This window comes from Octopus sinensis, linkage group LG11, assembly GCF_006345805.1.
Source record: "Octopus sinensis linkage group LG11, ASM634580v1, whole genome shotgun sequence".
Taxonomy (NCBI): Eukaryota; Metazoa; Mollusca; class Cephalopoda; order Octopoda; family Octopodidae; genus Octopus; species Octopus sinensis.
The window spans coordinates 29827085-29853932 of record NC_043007.1 but is presented as its reverse complement, the minus strand read 5'-3'; the positions used below and the strand labels follow the sequence as shown (position 1 = coordinate 29853932).

The following is a 26848-nucleotide window of genomic DNA, read 5'->3' as shown; positions in this document are numbered from 1 at the left end:
TGATTTCCTTGATGTGACTTTGAATCTGGTATTTATTGGTCCTTTAGGAATCCGAATGAGATGACCTATATTAAAAGGTTTCTGTCATCGGCCCATAGTGTTCAGGAACCTAGCGAAAGGGGTCAGCATAAGATTCACAACCTCTCTTCAAGTAGAGAGATTTCTATCGCCGCGACCTGTACTATAACGAAGCTCTATTTCACACCCGACCCCAAACTCACCAAGATAGAAGCCACCGGAAAGTATTGTGGTTCACACCCCTTTCTTTCCATGGGTAAAACTTGTGTGGGTAAGATATTCCTTAGATTAGCACACAAATACTTTTCTCAGACCAATAGATTCCATAGAATATTTAATAGACTCACTTTAAAAGTGTCTTTTAATTGTTCACACAGTATAAAGAAATTAGAAGCGGGAACCTCATGCAGACATAGTAACAGTCAGGGCCGGATTAATACCCACAGAGGCCCTAAGCACTTAAAAGGTTTTGTGCCCTCGAGTATATGTAAATCGTTCAAAATTTAAACAAAAATTATTCAAAATGTAAATGATAATAAACCATAAAATAAATTTTTATTTTTCCAAATGAAACAAAATTAACAGTAAGATGGAAAATAATGTTTATTTTTGTATACTTCCACTTTATTTATATTTGAAAAAATTTCTCCTTTTTTTTTAATTGCAAAGTGTTTGATGATATCGTTAAAATTAGTTTTACGTAAAACTTCTGCTTCTATACTTAGAAGAGATAAGGCATTACGAATATCATTTTAGCAAGTTTTAAATGATTTCTTTTGTACCGTAAACCATTTCCATATCTGTGGTGGCCCTCCTTCCCTTGATGCCCTAAGCACGTGTTTATTTTGCTTAATGGGTTAATCCAGCTCTGGCGATAGTCGTATTCGAGGTAGTGGTGGCGTCAAAGGACCTTAGTGAACATCAAACACGTGGAAGTATGTTGGTGCGATAGAAGGTCCTTTCAGAAACAGATTTAACGACCACAAGTTCTTCTTCAATATTCAGGAGAGACGCAATGTCTTAATCCTAGCTAGGTATATATGGTCGTTAAAGGAAAGCACAACCGATTACAACATCAAGTGGAGAATGTTGGAGAGGTGTAATCCTTATTTTAACAGGATCAGAAAGTGCAGGCTATGCCTAGCCGATAAAAGAATTATATTTGAACAAAAACTCCTTTTACCCGGACACCTAACTAAACGGCAGAAGCGAAAGTTTTATCTCGTGTCCATATGACAAAAGATATGTGATCGCTTATCTACGGGCTCCACCAAGATTATAAACGCTAGGATCTCCAACATTGGCCCTTCCACCATCACACCCTGAGCACCTAGCAACGTTTTCATCAAACCACAGACACATACAGATATGCATATGTACTCACACATGAGGTTAAAGAGTTGGGCATCTGTACTATTTCACCTCTCTAAACAAATAGAAAACCCCCTACACATATGTGCTCATCTTTGCTGTCACATCTCACAAATTAACCTTTTTTTTTGGACCCAATAGTGACTGGTGACGAGAAATGGGTTCTCTATAAAAATGTCAAGTGCCGAAGACAGTGGGTAGGGAAAGGAGAAACACTGGCACCCCAGGCTAAAGAAGATCTTCATCCACGTAAGGAGTTGTTATCTGTTTGGTGGGATATGAAAGGTTTAGTCAACTTTGAACTTTTAAACCCAAACCAAATGATAACAAAGGAGATCTATTGCGAGCAGCTTGAGTGGCTTAAGTCAGCTCTAGAAGAAAAATGACCATATTTGGTTTTAAGACGAAAGGTATTCTTCCATCAGGATAATACTTGGCCACATACAGTGAGGATGACATTCGAAAGTCTGGAGCAGTTTGAAAGGGAAACGATGCCCTACCCACAATACTCGCCAGACATTGCTCCACCTGATTACCATTTATTCCGCAGTCTTCAAAATCATTAGGACGGAAAAAATATGAATTCTGTAGATGAGGTCAGAACAGTACTGGAGGAGTATCTTTCATCACAGACAAAGTGAATTCTGGAAGAGAGGAGCCTTGCAAGTCTACCAGACGAGCTTGTGGAAAATGAAGGAGAGTATATTTTAGATTAAAAAAAAAAAAATCTTTGTTTAACTTAATTCTGAAGAATAAAAGAAGTATAAAAATAAACTGCATTATTTATGGGATGACCCAATGTGTGTGTGTGTGTGTGTGTGTGTGTGTGTGTGAAAAAGAACCCCTTCGGCCATGAATGACCATGGGATTGTGCCTAGAAAGTTACCTTCCTTGTCCGGGGACAAAGTTGTTTGTGGAAGACCTGCAATCACCCAAGCATGTCAGCCTCCCCTCTCCACACCACTGATGTTATGCAAGGGAAAGGCAAAGGGGCCGATGCAACTTGGCACCTATGACGTCACAACTCATTCATACAGCTGAGTGAACAGGAGTAACGTGAAATAACGTGACTTGCTCAAGAACACAACACACCGCCCGGTCTGGGAATCGAACTCACTACCTCATGATCGTGAGCCGGATGCTCTAACACACACACACACACACACACACACACACACATACATATAAACAAACCATTCGCTATATAGCCGCTATGTTAAGTGGACGTTACCAAACCCACACCGCTCTGAGGGGGGTGGGACAAAAGACAATGATAGGATAAGTACCAGATTTCAAATGAAAAGCGCCGGAGACAATCGGATTGGTGAAACACTGGAAGGCAGTGTCCAAGTATGGCCGCAGTCCATTAAATAAAACAAGAAATCTTGGTCAAATCTTAGTGTTTGACCCAAGCAAAATAAAAAATAGTGCAATAGATGTAAAACAAAATGTAATAAACGAATAAAAAAAATGCGCGCTGGCGAGGGGGAGGGGAGGACCAGGACAATTCACATGATCCGATTTTTTTCCCTAAAGAAAATGGATATTCTTCCCAACCACACGGTTCCGGGTTTAGTCCCACTGCACGGCACCGTGGCCCCAAGTGAATTTTCAGAGTCCTCCACCCCGCCTCCCTTTACCTGTGTGCATTTTCTTTTTCCTATTCATTTACTACATGTTGTTTTACATCTATTGCACAATTTTTTGTTTTATCATTTTTGTGACCGGGTGTCGAAGTGGGGGTCACTGGATCGGGTGAATTATCCGAGTCCGCACCCCACCCAACTTCCGTCTCAAAAATTGAACAAAAAATAGTGTACTAGGTGTAAAATAATGCGTAGTAAACGAATATGAAAAAAAAAAAAAAACGTTCGCCGACGAACGGGGAAGTGGTGAAAGGACCCGGAACATTCCCCATGGGAATTTTCCGGCTCCTCTCCCCCCGCCTCCATTTACCTGCGCGCATTTTTTTTTTTCATATTCGGTTACTACATGTTGCTTTACACCTATCGCACTATTTTTTTTTTTTTTTTTTTTGCTCGGGTCAAACACTGGAGTTTGACCGAAATCTTTTGTGCTGGAATTGAAAACAATTGTTGTATTTAAACAATAAAATTGGGGGAAAAAGTCTTAATTTTGAATTTCTTTCGTTAATTAAATTTCCGCGCGTTATTTCGAGCCAAGGGAGGTAATAAACCGTTATTTCGCGTCGATTTCTTCACGTGGATCTTTTGTCGGATTTGTAAGTTTCTTCCTTATTTTATTTTTTTTAACCATTATTTAATCTTAATTAACTGTAATTAACGTTCAGAATTATCCCGCTGACCTTTTACTACATTATAATATAATATTATTCCTTCTATAATCTTTATTTCGCCACCTAATCTCCTATATTAACCATTTAAACTACCTCGCTGTTTCCCTTTCATTGAAGCCAGATTTTGTTTCGTTTTCTTCTGCGAATCGGAAACTTTTTGGATATTTTATAAATTCCCAACATTTCTTCTATTTGCTGTTAACAATAACCACAATTTCTAACACAAATGTAAAGCCAGAAATCTTTCTTTTGGGTCGAGGTGGGGCGAAATGGTGAAATCATTCGGGCAATACTTGGATGGTGTTTACTTTTAGCGACCCCTCATTATAACGTGTGTTTACGTTTTCATAAATGAATTCATCAGTAATAACGCTAAAACACTAAATATTTTAAACAAATAAATGCATTAAACCAATATTTTTGCAGATATAACAATTTCAAATAACATCAGTTCTTAAATGTCTTGTTTCCGGTTAAGTAAACTCCGTTTTATTTTATGGCAAATTCAGAAAACATAGCAATTTTTTTTACGAATATTGTAAAAGTTAAATTTACAGAATAACACACACAACATCTGGTAGTTGTCCAGTCTTCGGTTTCTATTAGCAACCATTCCTTTTTGACCCTTTGTTGTTGGTCACGGCAGTTATGTATTTTCACTCCTAAATGGTTGAATACTGGTCCAATTCCTTCGTTAAACTTTACTCCACTCCTACAGACTCTTCCAAGAATTTGCCATTTTCTCCCAGAACCTGCATTTCCTTATTTTCAGTTTCACATGTTCTTTAAATTAACTCTTTGTTGTCATTTCTTCCCGGTTCACACATGTCTTAACATTTTCAGGTGTAAATTCCACTTTTGGTATCTATTCACGAAAATGAGTCAGAAATAGATTCCAACACGTTTCCACATTATCTTCCGTAGTCAACAATGGATTAAACCACCTCACAAAATCGATCCCTGTACGAAAGGCCTTTCATTGTCAGAATAGTCTTTGTGCTTCATCCATTCTATATTTTCCACAAGTTGTTCTTTACTTCTTACAAGGATAAAATATGATTTACATATTTCAGGTGTGATCTCACTATTTCTAGCGCTTCCTGATGCCATCCTGGCATCGTTATTTTGCTAACCAAACTTTGATCCAACTCCTTTTCCTCATTCACTTCCTTTCATTTCTTCTTTCATTTCGTATTTTCCTTTCTGTTGTTCTTCGCTTTCTCGTAAACCCAAATCTCCCAAGTGAAAACCGTACATTATAGCCTAAGAATACCTTTTTGTTTTTCTCTCTCTCTCTCGGATGTTCGAAATTTAAACTCAGGACATTCTCTTTCTTTTATCTCTTGTTTCAGTCATTTGACTGTGGCCGTGCTGGAGCACCGCCTTTAGTCGCGCAAATCGAACCCAGGACTTATTCTTTGGAAGCCTAGTACTTATTCTATCGGTCTCTTTTGCCGAACCGCTTGGTTACGGGGACGTAAACACACCATCATCGGTTGTCAAGCGATGTTGAGGAGACAAACACAGACACACATATACACACACACATACATAGATACATACGACGGGCTTCTTTCAGTTTCCGTCTACTAAATCCACTCACAAGGCTTTGGTCAGCCCGTGGCTATACTAGAAGACATTTGCTCGAGGTGCCACGCAGTGGGAATGAACCTGGAACCATGTGGTTGGTAAGCAAACTACTTACCACACAGCCACTCCTGTGCCTAAAGAAATTTCATTAAATTCTAGGAGACTGATCTGGCGTTTGATCGATTCCTGGCATACAAAGTAATTGGTTTAGAAGCAAAGGTTAGGGGTTTTTTAAATCAAAATATATCTGTGATTCAACATTCCAACTTGGACAGACAAGGAAGCTAATCTAAAGTCTTCTTGCTAATTAAAGGTGATGACTAATTACCTATTTATCAGTCCTTCATTAAGACCACTAGCGCCCAATTCCCACCTGGAATCAAACACACAGACCTATACAAATGGTATCAGTCACATCATACACACACATGCTTCAGTAGTTTTACAGCTGTTCTCTCACCTATGCACACCTACACCTTCAGCGTACCTGAAGACAAAGAGGGTTCCAGGAATGGAGTAACTCAGCCTGAAAAGTATGTGGACCCTAGTATTTCTGGATATTTGTTTATACATGTTCAACAACTACCCAAAGGTAGCTGTGGGGCCTGTGTACACTCTACCCAACTCATCTCAGCTCTACTTTGTTTACCATATTTTCAATTCCAGTCCGTTTTTCTCACACAATAGAATTTCCTTGTTGGTCATAGGGTCCTGTGTTTCATAAACTTCTTTGAAGGGTTTTAAGTTGTATTCTGTATCTCTTTTGTAGGGTCCAGCTGTCATAATTGGACCGCAAACAACATCTGACCATATATATTCTTGTCTCTGTTCCAGGAAGAATCTTCAGCCTTTCCAAATGATGAAATCTAAGAGAGTGTCGGCTTTGTCTGTTTTCAGAAACCACAAGGTAATCACAGTTCCGTATTTAAGAGATGAGGAATTATGTACATTATTTACAGATGTCTTGGGTTCTCATTCCTAATGTATTTTTCGATATTATTATTATCATCATTATTATTATTCAGGTCACTGACCTGGAATCAAACTCGGAATCTTGGGGTTAGTAGCCTACGCTCTTAACCACTACGCCATATGCCCATGGGTAATTATGGAGTGAATTTTAGGGCTTATAAATCTAATATTCTCCTATCCTTCCTTAATACCGGTTCCCGTATACTGCTCATATCTGCACTCAGTCTGCTTAGGAGGTTGTTGTGTCCTAGCATATGGGCTGCTTCTTTTAGTTTTCATATTTGTATAACTGGTCGATGCTGGACAATATCACCAAGAGAGGGCAAAAGAGAGGGGCACGGTCTCGTGTGAATGGACAATGGCAGTGCAACACCTTAACCACTCTACCGTCTCACCTCTACATTGCCTTGGCCTCCCCAGGGCTCAGCAATGGTCACTTGAAAGATTCTAGTCATCCAAATTCTGTCCCCTACCTTCACTTTACTGCTTTCTGACAAGTAAAAGTACATGGCTTAGTGGTCAGGGTAGTCAGCTCACAATTGTTAGGCCATGGGTTCAATTCCTGGTGGTGTCCTCAAGCTAGACACTTTATTTCACCTGCTACCTTACTGTTATCAAGAAGACCCATCCTCCCTTCTGCAGAATTGATGCTGGTGCCACGTGAAAAGCACCCACTACACTTTGTAAAGTGGTTGGCATTAGGAACAGCATCCAGCTATAGAAACTGTGCCAGAACAGACAGTGGAGCCTTGCCAGTTCCTGTCAAATCGTCCAACCCATGCCAGCATAGAAAGCAGACATTCTATGGTAATGATGATGATATATATCAATATATATGTATACACACAAGCTTACATTCATACATACGTACATACACACACACACACATGCTTACATATATATATGCATACATACAAACATTCATTCGTGTATAAACTGTCGTCTAAATTATGCAAAAATAAAAATAATTCTGACATTTCATTTTAAACGATTTATTTACCAAAATTACATAAAAATATCTTGAAATACTAAAGTGTCCTGGGTGTATAAAGTTTTATTTAATATAATTAAAATTATTTCTTGCAGCAGGACCAGAATGAGGACCCAGGGGAGGAGCCAACAGCTGTGAAAAGGTCCATCAGTGATGTCGGTCCATCTCTGATGGCCATCAACAAGAAAAAAAACAGTAACTTTTTGGTAGGATTTAAAAAAAATTTTGTGATTGTTTAGCTGTAGATCAGTCCTGATCTGGGAGAGCTATGATCGAAGCCATTCCATCTATGGCCATCCTATCTATTTTCTAACATAGTGTATCTAGGATTATATAGTCCAGTGTGTCTTTCTGTCTGTCAAATGGTAATATATGGTTTAATGGACATTTGGTTGCTGTTTCGAATGGATTGAGAGACCGTGTAGGCATTCCCTCTTTGGATCGTTTATAAGAGGACGAGAGGAGAGAGAGAGCTTTGTTGGGGTCTGCCCCTCCCCTTAACGTCTTCTTGATAGGTGACATTAATTACTGTGGTTCATGTGAAGGGAAGAATGTAAAGTCTGCTCCCTGAGGGTGATGAGAATTGAAGAGTCTGTTTTGTTGTATGGGCATGGATGGAGAGGTGTGAACATTTTGCTTGTTTATGGGAAAAGATAGAAAGAAGAAACAGTTTGTCTGAGAAATAGAGTGGGAATGAGTTTTGGTCAATTGGTCAGAAGCCTTTAGAACCAGAGTGACCAATTATTCAGTGATAGGAGGCCATTATTTTAATGACCCAATGTGGCGTGAAGCTGGCAGAATCATTAGCAGACCAGGCAAAATGTTTAGCAGCATTTTGTCTGTCTTTACATTCTGAGTTCAAATTCCACAGAGGTCACTTTATTCTTCATCTTTTCAGGGTTGATAAAATAAGTACCAGTTGTGTACTGGGGGTCGATGTAATCGACTTACACCCTCCTCCCCTGAAATTGCTGGCCTTGTGCTAGAATTTGGAACCTTTGTTTAACAACCCAGTTGTTCATTGTTGAAATACCGTTTTATTTTCCATTGTGCAGAAAGCCTTCAAGACAGGTACCCTACGCAACCATAATGTCAGTGACAGTAAGAAAAGTCGCCAGTCTATCCTTGCCGATTCCATTATGGATAGTCCATGTCTGACAGGTAGGTTAACTTCTAACTCAACCCAGTTCCACCTATCCATAGCTGTCGTGTACCATTCTGATGTGTACAGCTTTCGTTATCTCTAGGTATTTATTGGATGTACCTTGGATCACGGTGGTACATTTTTAATTATTAACAATTCACAGGTATCAAGTACCCTGTTGTGGGTGCAGCTCAAATAACCTGCAGGTGATGTGTGTTGATGGGAGGACAGCTTTAAACTACTGACAATCCACTGATGTCATCATGTACCTTATACTGGTGACTTACCAGTAGATAATGAGGTACCATATATAGTTGGGTACTTCATACTGTGAATGAATGGTGAGGAGTAGAGCAGAGTTAAGGGCTTTCATTCATTGTATGACATACCCCACTGCATTATTGCTAATTAATTATTCATTAATATGGTGTAAATACAGAGGCTACAGTGTTAATTAATAGATATTTGCAATTATGATGTTCTACATGCATCCATCCATTGAAACTTCTGTTAACTGTAAGCACAACAGGCCGGATATTGTTGTTTGGGAGAGAGGGGCAAAGGTATGTACCATCATAGAGGTCAGCTGCCCTGTAGATATAAATATCTCTTTGAAAATCAAGGAAAAAAAGGATATTTATGGACAACTGCTTCGAAATCTCCAGCTTTTTTATCCAGACTTTGAATTCATACCAATAATAATTGGAGCACTAGGTTTTGTTAGTAAATGCTTAAAGGAGAATCTGGATAAACTGGGAAAGAGAAATTGACCGGCTGATTCATACATTACAAGTGCAATCTGTGAGTGGAAGAGTAAAAATATGCAAGACTTTTCTCAAATTCCTAATTTGTCTGTGTTAACTACATCCCAAAGATGGAGCCGTGTATCTTTGTTGGAAACTGGTTCCTGCCTCAGTGGAAGATTTATAATGATTAAAAAATTGAAGAGACATACATGAATACCCATTCTCATACAGAATGACCCAATGAAAGACTTATTCAAAATAGTCACCTGAGGAAACGTATTTTCCACTTTTGATGGAGGGTAGCAATTATTCAATATGTTAATCATATCATCTCACCAGGCTTACAAAGAATAAGTCCTGGGGTCGATGTGCTCGACTAAAAGCGGTGCTCCAGCATGGCCACAGTCAAATGACTGAAACAAGTAAAAGAGTAAAAAGAGAGTCTTGGTCAATGGAAGGGTCATTGTTAGACTGAAGCTTCTTCTGAGCGTAGACTTGTTCTGAGCCGCAAATTCTGTCCCTTAAGTTGTCAGATGGCATTAACTAAATCCCTTCTAATCCATTGATGAAACATCTAATCCCTGATGTATTAACACCTTATTTCATTCTCTTGTGTCCCCTTCTCTAGCTGTCAAACCTGTAGCTGTTGAGACCCCAGAAAACTCTCAGGTGACCACCCCCTCCAAGAAGAAGAAGAAGAAGAAGTCACCCTCAGGCAACAGTAAGATGTCGGTGGCGGAGATGAAGAAAAGCTTTGAGAAAAAGATAAAGGTATTTGTTGGGATCAGTATCGTTTAACTGTGTGTGTGTGTGTGGCTGTTTGTGTGGGGCAGTATGTGTGTGTGTGTGTGTATATATAGGCAAATGTACATATGCATGTGCTCACACACACAAGTATGTATATGTGTGTGTGTATGTATATATATATATATATATATATATATACACATACTCAGTCAATTCTCTTACCCTCTTGCCACCCAGAAGCAACAACAACAAAATGTCCGGCGGGTACCCCAAGCGATCGGTCAGTCCATCATTACCACAGTCCCCTACATCCATGACAGCCGGGCTGAGGCCACCAAACTCTTCACCCAACTCATCCATCCTGTCACTGTAGAAAAATTCTTCACGTAAGTCTGAAATATATTTACTTAAATTTTGGGGTCTGTCTCACAATACTTAATTGGGGAATAACATTAAAGACTATTACTAAAATGGTTATCATCCTCATCCTCCTCACGTTTAACCCATGACCATTCATCATCATCATCATTGAAAACATATAATGAATTTGTGTTCCATCTGTGACCATCTCGTTTATTTTTTTTATTCCAACATAATGTGGTACCATGACCTGGGTACCATGTCAAAAGCACTGGTGCTGGTGCCATGTAAAAAAGCACCCAGTGCCACTCTGTAAAGTGGTTGGCATTAGGAAGGGCACCCAGCCATAGATCCATGCCAAAGCAGACAAGTGGAGCCTGGTCTGGCTCCTGGCCTTGTCCAGCTCCTCTCCCACTCTCCAATCCATGCCAGTATGCAGAATGGACGTTAAATGGTGATGGTGTATCTCAGGCTACACTCTCTAATGTGTCTTTCATTGTTATTATTTGGTCTCAAATCAATTACAAAAAGAAGCAACTTGTACCAGTTATATACTGGTTCCCAATTCAATTCATTATATCTTGTTGTCTTTTTACAAATGTGCATTGTGGCGATCTAAAACAATTTTAACTTGTGTTTGCTGTTGTGTTGTAGGCAGATGTGGGAGAGAAAGCCCCTGGTTGTCAGGCGACACATTTCTGATTATTATAATGGTTGGTTTTCTACAGAAGAATTGGATTCTATATTGAGGAAGGTAAGTGGTAGATGTGTGTGTGTGTAAAGCACCCAGTGCACTCATGGAGTGGTTGGCATTAGGAGGAGCATCCAGCTATAGAAACCATACCAAACAGATAATTGGTGCATGGTGAAGCTCTCTGGCTTGCCAGCATGGAGAACAAACGCATGGCCTTCGAACATTGGACCTCACCAAGGCAATGACTAGTGACTGAGACCTTTCGAGAAATGCTGGGCTTGAGAAGAACAGACAAGCCAAGCGAGACCATACCCGTAGCCTATGCCAGTGGTATATAACCAGCCCACTTATGAGTACCCCTCATTCATTGGACAATAAACTTTGCTTGTGAAGACCTACTGAGGCAAGTGAAATCAAAATCGCTGACGTGACCGATGACAGTACCGCCTGATTGGTACTCGGCCAGTGGAACATTAAGAGTACATACGAGCATGATCGTTGCCAGGGCTGCTGACTGGTTCCCGTGCTGGTGGCACGTAAAAAGCACCATTTGAGAGGGATTGTTGTCAGCGTCACCTTACTGGCACGTGAAAAACAACATTCAAGCATGATCGTTGCCAGTGCCGCCGGACTGGCTCCCGTGCAGGTTGTACGTGAAAAATACCTTTTGAGCATGGTCGTTGCCATTACCACCAGACTGGCCCTCATGCTGGTGGCACGTAAAAAGCACCCACTACACTCCTGGAGTAGTTGGTGTTAGGAAGGGCATCCAGCTGTAGAAACTCTGCCAGATCAGATTGGAGCCTGGTGCAGCCTTCTGGCTCACCAGTCCTCAGTCAAACTGTCCAACCCATGCCTGCATGGAAAGCTGATGTTAAACGATGATGATAATCCACACATTTGGTTACTGGAATGTGCAGATGTGCTTCACAAGAACAGAGCTCAGATTATAACCCCTACACACACACACACTCATCCCTATGAACATATTTTATATGTGATAATGTTTTCTTCAGGAAAATATTCAGTTTGGCAAGAACATTGACGTAACAACATATTGCGATGGTAAAAGAGAGACTCACAACCCAACTGGTCAAGCCCATGCTGCAGTAGTCTGGGATTATTTCCAGGTAGGTATTACGCCATTTCTTTCTTTCTCTTTTTGGATGATTCCCAACTTTGGCCCAAAACATCAAAGATTGCAGCAATGGGGCTTATGTTGATCTCTTGGATTCCTGGTATTTGGTTTCTGCTTATTTTGCTGATCCTAGGGGAACAAAATGCCAGGATTAATTCTTGCAGGATTTGAGTTCAGAATCTAACTCAATAATCAGATCATAAAGTCAGCTGTTTGAGTGGCACGTAAAAAGCACCAACTGATCTTGGCCGTTGCTAACCTCCCATGGCACGTAAAAAGCACCCACTACACTCATGGAATGGTTGGCGTTAGGAAAGGCATCCAGCTGTAGAAACTCTGCCAGATCATATTGTAGCTTGGTGCAGCCTCTGACTCTCCAGACCCCGGTCGAACCGTCCAACCCATGCCTGCATGGAAAACGGACGTTAAATGATGATGATGATGATGAATCTCTGTCACTTTATCAGTTTCCCTCATCCACAAACTTTTTGCTGCTTCTCTAATTGCATTCACATCTTGGATGTTTTGTGTTTTACTTCTTTTTATTGGCTTCAGATGAATTCTTTGTCAGATTTGATCTTGGAAAATAAGGAACCAGGAAATTAAAATGCTGCCATTATTGTGGCCCTTTTGCTTCCGGTGACGATTGTTTCTGCCCCGCCAAGTGAAAGGGGAGATAATTTCACAAAATTAAGAATTAATCTATTAAAATATATAAAAGGAAAATAACTTAAGTGGACGAATGGTATAAGTTTGGGGAATTCACAGAATGATGTTTTGGATGTTCATAGAGGTAAAGAGTTACGGCATTTTCCCCTTCTCTAGAATGTTCTTATAGAAAAATTGTAAGCAACGCCACACTTTGTGCTTCTCCCAGGCACAAAATTGCATCTCATTTAAGTTAACTCTCTTCCTAATTAGTTGAACTATGACCCTCTCTCTAACTTTCATGACCTTTGACCTACAATTTCATATGTCTGTAATTATTTCTGTGTGTGTGAATATGCATGGGTGTCAGAATACAGCCCACTCATCACTACAGCGCTGTAACGATGCATAGCTTGACATTCTGACTGGTTTCTTTGTGCTTTCAAAGAGCTGTGGAATGGAGAAAAAAAGACTGGTCAGATTTAGCCATTTGGCCAGAAAACTCTGCTCTAGTTGATAGAAATGTCCATGCAAACTCGTGTTGGCTTGGGAAAGCAGAGGCATTAAACAAATGAATGTGGTGAAGCCATGTGTTGAACTCTTCAGCAAGGCACTTGTTCCTCTCCCTCTTTTATACTTTCATACTCTTCAATACTACATCCCACTCGGTTGAGGGGTTTTGTCTTGCAGGGGATTGTTAACTTCACCAGCACTTATGCCATGAAAAAAATGCACCCTGTCCACTCTGCTAAGTGGTTGGTGTTAGAAAGGGCATCTAGCTGTAGAAACAAAGTCAAAGAAGATGTTGGGACTCTGGTGCAGCCCTTTGGGGCTCATCAGTTTGTTAAACCAGCCGACCCTTGTTAGCATCAGAAAAGAAATGTGTGTGTGTGTGAGTGCAGTATAAGTAAGGCTTGGTCTTTATGCTTTGGTGAAATCTATAAAGTGTTGTTTTCTTTCTTTCTTTCAGAATGGTTGTTCTGTTCGTCTCTTAAATCCTCAGACATATTCTGAAAATGTCTGGAAGAAACTGTCAATATTACAAGAATATTTTGGTTGTTTTGTTGGTGCTAACGTGTAAGTCTTTTTTTTTTTTCTTAATGCAATTCTTCCATTAATGTTATTGTAGATGTGTCATTTCTGTGTGTGTGTGTGGGGGTGTTTGTTGTTTAAGACCAAACCTAATAATCAACAATATTTATGGTCATGGCCCTCTTTTCTATTATTCATGGTGCCAGGGTATCAACCAGACTGTCAGATGTTGTTATACATCGCTAGTCACAGTGTGTTTTGCATTGTTTTAGCTTTCAAATGATGCCACCCTGCTGGCTAGATGAGCAGGTCCACGTTACCCTTAATCAGAAGGCTAGTCTGTCACTGGGGACTGGAGCAACATGAGGTGTTTTGTTCAAGAACACAAAGCATCGTCCACTCTGGGAATCGAACTCATTAGCTAGCGATTGTGAATGCAGTACTCTAACCATTGTGCCACGTGCCTTTCCTCTTTCTCTTGTTGTTAGTGTGTCATATTGGTAAATGTTTTGGTATGGATGAGCTGAGAATTAGATGCAGCAGACAAGGGAGAGAAGATTGCTTTAGGGCTAATATTCTATAATGTGTATAGAAGTTGGTCATTTGGGTAAGGAAGTGCCAAGAGATGCGAGTTGAAGGGAACTGGGAGAGGAAGACTTTATAGAACAGGGAAAGAAGTGGTGAAAGTAGATCTCACAAATGCAGAGATAAAAGAACAGAACAAATGGTAAAAAATGTTAGAAAATAAGATGCAAAACAGATGATGATGATGATGATGAATGTATTTAGGGTTGCTGCATTGCCTAATGCCATCATCATCATCATCATCATTTAACATCCCTTTTTCTATGCTGGCATGTGTTGAACAGTTTGTCAGGATCTGTTGCAATGTCTGGGGCTGCCAGAGCCTTTCAAACTGTTACAAGCCCCGACTATCAGCTTTGACATGGTGTCTATGGCTGGATGCCCTTCTTAATTCTAACCATTTTAGGGTGCACTGGCTGCTTTTCTTGTGCCACTGGCACTAATGAAGCAGGTACCTTGTAAGAAAAAGAAAAAGGCAACAAAATGTGTCCCTTGTTTTTTAAGCTGATTAATTAATCTCCCTTTGTAGAATCTCAGACAAATATCTTTTTTATTTTGGCACCAAGTTGACTAAAGCCTTCATCATCATCATCATCATCGTTTAACGTCCGTTTTCCATGCTCACATGAGTTGGGCCGTTGTGAGTGGATTTAGTAAACAGAATCAAAGCAGTGATGGTCATTGTCTCTGGTTTTCCATGAGAAATATATTTGGCCAGAGGAAAATATTATCTTATTTGGAAACTGGTGAGGGTTAGCAACAGAAAGGGCATCCAGCCATAAAACGTCTGCCTTCAATGAATTCCATATGACCTCCACAAGAAGGGAAAAATTAACACTAAGATAATGATGGAGGGGGTGGTGGGGTATGATTTTTGGCTGCTATTTCTAGCAAGTTGATTGACCACACAGTTGTTTTGTGAATTGTGTTTGTTGTTGTGTTGCTGGTGTCAATATATTTTCATAAACTGTTTTGTTATGTTTCTCACCTTTTATCTCTCCTATATCTCATGATATTTTAATTATCAAATCCTTTCCTTTCTCAGTTATTTGACCCCTGCAAACTCCCAAGGATTTGCCCCTCACTATGATGATATCGAGGCCTTTGTTATACAACTTGAAGGAAAGAAAAACTGGACCTTATATCCATACAGGTCAGTGGCTGTATTTTCTTCTCTTTTCACTGATAGACTCCATAAACACACAGTAATTCTGTGGGGTCTATTCTATCAACCACAGGTTGGGACCTGCCTGACATGGTTAAGTTTTTTTTAAAGATAAGATTTTAATATTTGCATCAGAATTATAAGATGAAACACTTCATCCACCTTCATGTCTCCCTTTTCACCACCAGAGCTCCCTTTTTTAGCATTATTTTTGTTACTGAGGGGTAGAATTATTATGATTTTGTTTTTTCTCAATCAATATGTCACCCCAGCTCCACATCTCTATTTTTAATTTCTTCTGTCACAAAATAGATAATTTATTTTTACAGAAATGACTCAGAAATGTTGGCAAGAACATCCAGTGGTAAGTTTTTTTTTTTCCTCTCCTTAACCCTGCCACAACCAAGCGTGACCCCACTCCCACCATTACAACCTTAGTTAACCTTGTCACCCTAACATTGTGTATTCTTTATTTCTCTTCAGGTAACCTAAATGTTGCTGACCTTGACAAACCCTTAATCAATGTCCAACTCCATGCTGGGGATCTTCTCTATTTCCCCCGTGGTATGATACATCAGGTGAGTCTAGGTTACAATACTTCACCTTAATTAATTTTCTCTTAGGATAGAATGGTGGCTGGTGGCAGTGCCTGGTAGGGATGGTGGAATTAAAAGACCTAAACATTTTGTTTAGTTATATTCCATGAGATCTTTGCACACACACACACACACACACACACACACACACACACATATGTATAGTTTGTGTCTTCAATGTGTGTGTTACTGTTTCCCTGCCTTGACATCACATGATTAAAAATAGTTTCTTTCATCTCCAGTCTTTCATGGAAACAGGTGAGGATTAGTGACAGGAAGAGCATCTGGCTGCAGAGAATCTATGTTGATAACTTCCGCCTGACTCCTGCAAGCATAGAAGAGGAAACACTAAATGATGATGATGATGATGCACTCCTAACCCCTACACAATAGGCTTCTGCACAGTTTCTGGGTCTCTTGTCTCCATCCTTAAAAGGCATTGGTTTAACTGAAGCTCTGCTACTTGAAGACATTTACCGAAAGTGTCCTTTACTAGGATTGAAACTAGAACCTTACCCTTGCATAGGGAACGCCTTAACCACACAACCCTGCCTTGCTCTATATATTTTTGTTTTGAGTTCAAATCCTGTCAAGGCTGTCCTTGTCATCCTTCTGGGCTCGACACAATCAGTATCAATGGGACACTGACTGTAACAAGTGCAGCTGTACTCGTGATGTTCATTGTGTAATTATAAGTGCTGATGCACTTGTGACATTCTAAAATTATACCCTAAGTGCATGTGCACTAATTGAGTGCAAGCAAGCAGTTTTGTGGGTGTGTGGTGAAGAGGTTTGCTTCTCAACCACAGGGTGTTTTCATGTTTGGATTAACTATATATATATATATATAAAAAGGAAATGAAGAAAATGCTGACAAAATAATTTAAGTAAGGGAGAGGGTATTTAATTAGGTGAAAGTTCTTTTTACCGGTTGCGCATTTGTTATGCTTATCAAAAGATATTTTTTTAGGAGAGATAGAGTTCCTTTCTGATCTCTCCTAAAAAAATATCTTTTGATAAGCATAACAAATGCGCAACCGGTAAAAAGAACTTTCACCTAATTAAATACACTCTCCCTTACTTAAATTATTTTGTCAGCATTTTCTTCATTTCCTTTTTTTATATATCACAACTCGTGTTCCACATCTCCTTTTTTAAATATATATATATATATACATACACATATATATATATACATGTGTGTATGTATGTATATATGTTTGCGTCTCCTTGTCTTGCCACCAAATGAGTGTTGTAAATGGATGTCATTCATTTCCAATATTCTGCAGAATTGGGGAGATATTACTTTACCTGAAACCAGGTATGGGTCAGCATCAGAAAAGGCATCCAGCTGTAGAAGATCTACTTCAGTAAACTCTGTTTGACTCCTGCAAGCTTGGGAAAGTAGAATTATGTTAATTGTGTGTGTTACCATTTTACACTCATTGCCATTACTTCGCTGTTCCCCACACCTCACCCCATTCTACTACTCTTTACTCTTTGTAATTAACCTTATTTCTCTTCTCGTTGTACCAGGCCACCACAGTTGAAGACACGCATTCTCTCCATATTACCGTTTCCTGTTGCCAAAAGAACACCTGGGGAGATTTCTTGGAGAAGGTTTGAAATATTCTTCTATTTACTTAACGACTTTTCCTTCCAGAAGAATCTTCATTTTTCTTATAACTACTGCAGCCTCTTCAGTTTCTGTTCTTCCACAGAGATGTCTGTTGTGATGGCATTTCTCAGGAATTTGGCCATTTTTTACTGCACCAGTTTCCATCCCAAATTTGGTAGTTGTTCTACCCAGATGGCCAACTAGTTGAACCAGCTTGTCCTCCTATCAGTTCATTAATTTTGTCAGCAAATCTTAAATCTGTGATGTCTTTCTCCCTCCATTGCTGACACAGGTGTGCATGCAGTTGTCAAGGCCTTCATTCATGTTCCCATCTCAGAAAGACGTTGATGAGTGTCAGTGAAAGGAGGCAACCTTGAAGAACTCCCATATTGGGTTGGAACCACTCAATGAGAGTATTGAGTGCAACTGCTGCTGCTTCCCTTCTACTGGTACCATGAAAGAATTTTCCTGTCTGTCTGGTGCCACATTAAAAACACTGGTGATTGTCACACATAAGCAGCCAGTGCACTTTATAAAGTGGTTGGCATTAAGGAAAGGCATCTAGTTGTAGAAATCAAACCAAAACAAGCAGTTGAAGTCTGGTGCAGCTCTCTGGCTTGTCTAGCCGTCCAACCCATGCCAGCATGGAAAACGGACGTTAAATGATGATGATGAAGATGATGATTTCTCTGTATTAAGCACCCAACAAACTACAACCCCAAAACCACAAGTGGTGAGTGTCAGCACAGGGAGTGGTGTCGTGGACCAGTGTATATCATTCGGTGTCATGTTGTTCAAGGTTCAAATCTTAGCAGAGACAAATCCCAAGAAGGTTATGGTGATGTGTGGAGTGTAAAACTCTGCCATTGAAGAGGCAAGTTCTCAGGCGGGGTGGTCAGTTCCTGGCTGGCCAAAATAACAACCTAACATTGCAGATCCAAGTTTATTTAATAACCTTTGTCAGGCTCTTTCACCAACAAACCTTTTGGTTTCCCACAGACTTTGGTAATTTCTTTCGATTCTACCAATCTTTGGAGACAACTTTACAGGGGAGGGATGGGTGGAGGGAGGAGAAGGTGACCAAGGAATAGTGGGGGGGTGATAGTGGAAGCAATGTACTTCTGGTGCTGATAGCTGACAAATTGTTTTCAGACGGGATACCACTGGGTTGTGTCACTACTACTACTATTACTACTACCACCACCATCACCACCACAACCACTACCCTCTATTTCCAGATGTTACCAACTGCCATCAAGTTAGCGATGGATGATGATGTTGAGTTCCGGAAGAGTCTCCCACTGAACTACCTCAACTTTATGGGAGTTGCTAACTCTGAAAGTGTAAGTATAATCCTTTCATTTTTTTTTTTACTTATTTCAGTTATTGGACTGTGGCCATGCTGGGGCACTGTTTTCAAGGGTTTCACTCAACCAAACTGAACCCAATATTTATGTTTTTTTTTTCTTTTTTAAAGTCTGGTATTTATTCTATTGGGTTCTTTTGCTGAACTGTTTACAGGGACATAAACAAACCAACACTGGTTGCCAAGCAGTGGGTTCAGGAACACACGCACGCACACATACACACAAGAAATCGAGATAAAACCAGTGACCAACGGTTGGACGGACGGGCAAAGAGAGACCGACAGCATTTCTGGTGAAGAGACTCGTTAAAATTTCAGAGAAAAAAATGGAGATTCTTCATTTTCTTTCCATTTTGTGATAAACTTACTTCAGAAGAAATGTTAACTCAGACCTCTTTATTGCTGGTGCCACCTAAAAAGCACACAGTGCCACTCTGTAAAGTGGTTGGCATTAGGAAGGGCATCCGAAGGTAGAAGCTATGCCAAAACAAACAATTGGATCCTGGTGCAACTCTCTGGCTTGCCAGCTCCTGTCAAACCATCCAACCCATGCCAGCATGGAAAAAAAACGTTGAAGAAGGAGAGAGTGGGGAAAAAGGGGCTGAAATGCAAACCAAACATAATCAAAGTTATGTTACGAATGACAGATTTGACAAAGATTATTAGAGCTAAAGATATATATATATTTTTTGTATATATACATAGGTGCAGGAGTGGCTGTGTGGTAAGTAACTTGCTTACCAACCACATGGTTCCGGGTTCAGTCCCACTGCGTGGTACCTTGGGCATGTGTCTTCTTCTAAAGCCTCAGGCCAACCAAAGCCTTGTGAGTGGATTTGGTAGACGGAAACTGAAAGAAGCTCGTCGTGTATATATATATATATGTGTGTGTGTTTGTCCCCCCCCACACCATTGCTTGACAACTGATGTTGGTGTGTTTACGTCCCCATAACTTAGCGGTTCAGCAAAAGTGGCTGATAGAATAAATACTAGGCTTACAAAGAATAAGTCCTGGGGTTGATCTGTTCAACTAAAGGTGGTGCCCCAGCTTGGCCGCAGTCAAATAACTGAAAGAAATTAAAGAATAAAAGAATATAAACTGTATTTCAATGTGTATAAGGAACCCTTTTTGTCAAAAATTAGGTTAAAAAAATATGGGAGTATCTTATACATGGATAGTATTAAAATCCCTTACAAAACCTTTTTTTTTTTTCCAAATTTTAAGCCCCCTTCCAAAATAGGGTGTTTCTTATACACGAGGGTACCTTATATACATTAAAATATGGTGTTACGGTGTATTTAATATATATTTTATATATATATATATATATATTCAAAAATATATATTTTTGAATGTATGTTATATAGTCTTTGACTATCTTTTCTTTCTCGCTGGAACGCTGGTAGCGGAGAATTTTTTCTACAATTTTTTGCTACCCTTATATTTATTGATATATATATATATATGTGTGTGTGTGTGTGTGTGTGTGTATGTCCGTGTTGAAATAGTATTGACTGCCATAAGATTGAATCTATTTTTGCAGCATACGAAAGAACGGCAGGATTTTATGCAACATATTGATAAGCTGATGCGGCGCCTGATCTCTCATGCTCCTGTCGATGCCACATGTGACCAAATGGGCAAGAAATTCATGCATGAATCTCTTCCTCCTTACATCTCTGATGGTAAGTAACTGCAGCATGTCTGGGAAATATTTTACACACACACACATTCACCCTCCCTCTTCTTTTCAATCTTTCTCTGTCTTTTATTTTACCTTCTCTACTTCCTCTCCTCCTCTTTTTTTCTTCTATTGTTATCATCACCATCATTATTATTATTCTACTCGCAGGTGAGAAGCAGTACACCATTCATGAACAAGGGGAGCGCTGGAATGGCAAAAGCCAGTCTGTGGTCTCTCGGGTGGAACTGGGACCAGATACCAGAATCAAACTGCTCCGTGCTGGTATCATTAGGTAAGAAGATGCCTTGTCTTAGAAATAATGGTTTATTTGGTTCTCTTAGGCAGAGTTGTGGGAAGGAGAGGACTTTTTCCTCTACAGACAAAAATCTTCTTCAAATGGAGTGGGGTGGGGATGGGGCATTTCAGTTCTTTAGACTCTACCTTTTCTTTTGAAAGACCAAAATCTATAACACGTTCTCTATCCATCTGAAAATCCAATCAATTATATCTCTTCCCACACACACACACACACATTCACACACCTATCTAACCGTCCATCCTTCCTTTCTTTTTTCCTTTCCTTCATCTTCTGACAGGGTCCAGCAAGTCACAGGACTATGTTGTGCTCCAATGTCAGTTACAGAACAAGAGGGGGAAAGAGCCCTTTCTGGATTGAGTGGAGCCTGTCTATGGGAAGAGGAAGTGGCTTTATTGAAAGGCTCAGCTTGTGATTCTCAGCCCTTTTTCTCCCTATGAACCTCTTTTGCTTCCTATTTTACTCGGAGTGGACCCTAATAGCTGCCATTCGATGTCTAATAACTCCTGTTATATTTCTTTAGGGAAATACTAAAAAGTCTATAAAGAAAAACTTGAAATATTTTGTGAAGAGGTTTCTTGAAGGTAAATATTAGCAACAAAATCTGGTGTGGACCCTGGTTGGGAGCCACAGGGCTGAAGTATGGTTGAGGGACAAGCCTGGGTGTTTTGCTACAGGAGATACATGGCTACCCAACATTATATAAGGGTAGGTGGGAATAGCTGGGGAACAGATAGAGATGGTTGTGATGAGGAAGCAGAGCATCTGGAGATGCAAGAAGCTGAGAATAAGATGCAAAAAGGGGCTCAGTTTGTGGGGAGGAGGGGGGATGCACCCACTATACTCTCGGAGTGGTTGGCATTAGGAAGGGCATCCAGCTGTAGAAACTCTGCCAGATCAAGATTGGAGCCTGGTGCAACCATCTGGTTTGCCAGCCCTCAGTCAAAATCGTCCAACCCATGCTAGCATGGAAAGCAGACGTTAAATGATGATGATGATGATGTATATATGTATGTGTGTATATAAGTGTGAGTATATATGTGTGTGTGTATATAAGTGTGTGTATATATATATGTATGTGTATATATAAGTGTGTCTATATATGTGTGTGTGTATATAAGTGTGTGTATCTAACTATATTTCAGGTTGGTGATTGAAGGGGATGAAGTTCGTATTTACTACAATTTAGAAAACAACCGTCTCTACCAAGACGTGGAATCAAATTACTTGGAGATTCCTCATCGGGTAAGTCACCTGACTGTCTTCACATATTTCATGCTTGTCCCCTTATTTTCTCCCTCTCCCCCTCCCCCCCCTCATTGTCCTAATTCTCTTTTGTCTTTTAAAATACACTTGAAACTTGTTTTCTTCTTATATGTTTTCACCCCCACCCCCTTTTATGGTTCTTTAGTGTTTATCTTGCCTATGAGACATCATTGTTTGTCCTAATACTCCATGTTTATCTCACCTAATATCATCATTTGTCCTAATTTTTTTCTAATAGTTTAAACCCAGTCTGACACGGTTTATTTTTGTGTTTTATCTTCTGACATTAAAATTTGTCTTAATTGTCACTTTCTATTTATCTCACTCTTGACATGACTTGTCCTAATTGTTTTATTACATGTGTGTTTAACAATGTGTTGAGGTGTGTGTGTATATATATATATATATATATATATATATATCTGTAAATGTAATATGTGACAATTCGAATAATTGTCACATATTACATTTCCAGATAAACTCCTCTATTTACACATAATAACTCCTCCATTCTTTTGTTGTCTTACCATTTCTATCAATATATATGTATATATATAAATTAGAGAAAAACACCTTTTGTCAATTCAAAATGAAAAATTAAATTACACCATCTAGAAAATTACATATAATAGAAATATTAAATATAAGATAAAAATAATATACCGATGATTAAGTAATGTGCAATATATATATATATATATGTATGTATGTATATGTATATAATCTGTATGTATATATATATAAACTCTTACTCTCTTTTTTTCTCAACAGTATGCCTTGGCTGTTGAATTCCTGTTACAAACCTACCCTGATTTCACCACAGTTGAGAATCTACCCCTTACACAACTCACAGAACAGGTAAACATCATTTATCATAATCGTCATCATCATCATCATGCCTGGAGCGGATGAAATGAAATACCAGTAATCTATTGGAGGTGCTTCTAATCCTCCCCCCTCCCCCAACTGAAATTTGTGTTCCTCTCTCAATGACTGAAATCTAATGTTTGCTTGGTCCCTGGATCCATCCTGATTGAGCAGGCTTGTGATCAAAAACATTCCAGCTGTGACCATCCCATCTTAAGGGTGTTTACGACTAAATGATCTCATGTGTCCCTTTTCTTGCTTAATAAAGTAATTTGAGGGAGAGTTAGCTGCTCTTTCTAACTGTGACCACGTGCAGAACCTCCATCAACGATGATGATGAAATGGTCATGTAGATGGAGAACGGTCATCATTTCACATCCTCTTTTCCAGGCTTGCGTTGGTCAAACAAGGTTTGTTGAGGCACATGTTCTGTGGCTGGATGCCTTCTCTGTCACCAACCCTCGTCTGCTTTGCAAGCAAAACAGGAAACAACATGGCTTGGATGAACTCACCACAAGATGCCAAGACAGTGTATACACACACACACACAACAGGCTTCTTTCAGTTTCTGTCTACCAAATCTACTCAGAATGCTTTGGTTGGTCCAGGGCCATAGTAGAAGACATTTACCCAAGGTGCTGTGCAGTGGGATTGAACCCAAGTTCATGTGGTTAGGAAAACCCGTTTCTTAACCACGCAGTCAAGCCTTTGCCTATTTAGATATTTTGAGAAGATCCAGCCAACTTAGGCCCCACCCTCCCCATCTTTGCTCCCACCATTCTTTTACTGCCTTCAGCCATTGAATCAACCAGGCCATACTGGAGCACTGTGTAGAATGTCCCCTCGCCACTCACCCAAGTACACTGCTACCTTTTTTTAATCAATCTGAGGACAAACACGTGACACCTTGGCAGGATTTGAACTCAGATTTTAAATGAATGTAACCAAGTACAACAATGTCTGACACTCGACTGAGTGGACCAATCCATGACCACCACTCCTTAATAAGAAATAAATACTTCATTATTTCTTTTTGCCGTAATGGCAGAACAACGAATTAAATGTCTGGGTTGTCTCTCTTTACATTCTGAGATCAAATCTTAGCAAAGTTGGCAATGGTAAAAATAGATACCAGTGCTGTACGTGGGTCTCAAATGCTTCAGCTTGACCATTTTGTTGGCATATGTCTTTTGAAATGCACTGCTTTGATTTAATCAATTTTGAAATTAATGAGGAATTTAACTATCATTAATTAATCTGTGTTTGCAACATAAATTAGCCTGAAATCCTGATGGAAGGGTTTCGTTTAGATCACTTTAAAAACACACAGTTTTTATGATTGGTATCTGACGGGGTGGTCTCAGGTGGATTGGTGGTTTCTTTCCTTTCTGTTGTGTTTTTATTCCCTTTAATAATTTATTCCTTGTGTTCCCCCTGCAGATTGAACTTGTCCAAGCCATGTACGAGAAAGGAATTCTTCTTACAGAGATACCCCTGGAACCACTGGACGAAGACAGTTCCATGGACGAAGGAGAGTAAAATGCTGATGGTGGGTGGGCGGGTTGAGGGCGTGTAGTTGTGTGTATATGTGAGTGTGTGTTTGTGTGCCCTGGGAGCTAAGTATGTGAATTTGTGTGATCTGAGGGTGTGTGTGTGCATATGGGATCTGAGTATTATGGTATTCTATTAAAGCTACTCATATATATCATCATCATTATTGTACAGCCATCTTATCATGGTACCTACATACATGCTGCCGATGGCACGTAAAAGCACCATCCGTTTGTAGCTGTTTGCCAGCCTGCGCTGGCTCCTGTGTCTGTGGCACGTAAAAAGCACCCACTACACTCACGGAGTGGTTGGAAGGGCATCCAGCCGTAGAAACACTGCCAGATCAGACTGGGCCTGGTGCAGCCTTCCGGCTTCACAGACCCCAGTTGAACCGTCCAACCCATGCTAGCATGGAAAGCGGACGCTAAATGATGATGATGATTAATTTGAAGAAGTGAAGTCCCCTATTAGGGATTGTATAATTTTGATTCCTGAAAGGCGTTCAGAAGAGCTGATCACACATTCTGGAGCAATGCCTCCTTTCAGCCTTGGTGCCATTTGTCTGCTTGTTTATTATAACTGTTCAAGGGTCACTTCGCTCCTCCACACGGCTTGCAGGTTTCTGGACAGACGGTGGAAGAGAAACTGGTCATCTCTATATATATATATATAGATATATATAGATATAGATATATAGATATGGATATATATATAGATATATGGATAGATAGATAGATAGATATAGATATAGATGTGCATGTATGCCTCTATGTTTGATGTAGATGAAGCAGTTGTAGGTGGTGTGGGGGTGGGGTCGGCTTTACTAGTCATTGCACAATCAAATGCAGTTCTTTATTCTTCTATATTTTCTGTCCTGCATTATAAATATACACACATGCCCTATGAGTGTGTGTGTGTAGAGATGCATATATGTGCATTTGGTCTACAATAAAGAACCATTCATTGTTCATTTAAATAAATATAACACACACACACATGCATATATACATACACAAATATATACATGGTTATTTCTGAATCTACTACATCCTGTGTGTGTATATGTTGGTATATATTTATAGAACTTGACTCATCAGCAACAACAACAACATTACCATCATCATCTTCGATGATGTCTTCTCTTTCATATATATATATACATCAGGTTGTGCTCTGATGTGTGTCTTGAGACAAGCCTTTTATCTGTACAGATATCTTATATATATACATATACACACAAATTCATATACTCTCTCTCTCCCCCACTTTCTCTCTCTCTCTCTCTCTCTCTCTCTCTCTCTCTCCTCTCTCTCTCTCTCTCTCTCTCTCTGCATGTATGGACATATGTGTGTGTTTGAGTACGTGTGTGTGTGTGTGTATATATATATTCAGCTGTTTGATATATATAGACTTCGCCTCATTGGTTGTAGATGAATACATTGAATATTTATATTTTCTATCAATTTGTTGGACACAAATAAAAAACTTCCTTTTTTTAATAAAAAAATTACTTCATTGTTGTCTTTTGATTCATTTGCAGCACAAATTCAACCTTCGTCTCTTACCATCGTCATCATCATCACTGTCATCATCATCATTGTCATCATCATCCACTAAACACAAAGATTTGTAAGTTGACATCCGATGGACTGAATGACCACCAAAGTGAGAATCCATCTCAATAAAACCCCAAGATGACCAACCTCCTCCTCCTCCTCCTCTTCATCAACACAACAAACCACATACTTTCAGTCAACCAATGTCATTATCCTTTCATTTGTTTCAGTCATTAGACTGCGGCCATGCTGGGGCACCGTCGTGAAGAACTTTTAGTTGAATGAATGAACCCCTTGTTTTTTCCTTTTCAAGTTTGGTACTTATTTTATTGAGCTCTTTTGCCAAACTGCTAAGTTAACATGGCTATAAACTCACTGACACAGATTGTCAGGCACTGTAGGGGACAAACACAGACACTAAGACCACCCCTATATACATATATATATATATAGAGAGAGAGAGAGATACGATGGGCTTCTTTCAATTTCTGTCTACCAAATCTTTTCAC

The 26848-nt window shown here is 39.6% G+C and overlaps 1 protein-coding gene across 7 annotated transcripts; it reads left to right on the top strand.

Annotated features, from left to right (window-relative positions):
• Positions 1 to 3519: 3519 nt before the first annotated feature.
• Positions 3520 to 25055, top strand: LOC115217342 (ribosomal oxygenase 1). Of its 7 annotated transcripts, XM_036507284.1 has the most exons (20): positions 5744 to 5829; positions 6131 to 6203; positions 7355 to 7465; positions 8315 to 8420; positions 9778 to 9920; positions 10134 to 10282; positions 10911 to 11010; positions 11967 to 12080; positions 13707 to 13813; positions 15399 to 15506; positions 15848 to 15882; positions 16002 to 16096; positions 17651 to 17734; positions 18971 to 19075; positions 20643 to 20784; positions 20952 to 21075; positions 22245 to 22344; positions 23137 to 23223; positions 24673 to 24814; positions 24890 to 25055. In XM_036507284.1, exons 1-19 carry the CDS (start codon positions 5759 to 5761, stop codon positions 24769 to 24771), a joined length of 1953 nt encoding a protein of 650 aa, XP_036363177.1. In that variant the 5' UTR covers positions 5744 to 5758; the 3' UTR covers positions 24772 to 24814; positions 24890 to 25055. The 7 variants fall into 7 exon arrangements, with proteins under 7 accessions (XP_029642866.1, XP_029642865.1, XP_036363180.1 ...); XM_029787006.2 differs by lacking the exon at positions 5744 to 5829 and adding an exon at positions 3520 to 3631 and having other exon boundaries at positions 7358 to 7465; positions 24673 to 25055; XM_029787005.2 differs by lacking the exon at positions 5744 to 5829 and adding an exon at positions 3521 to 3631 and having other exon boundaries at positions 24673 to 25055.
• Positions 25056 to 26848: the final 1793 nt, after the last annotated feature.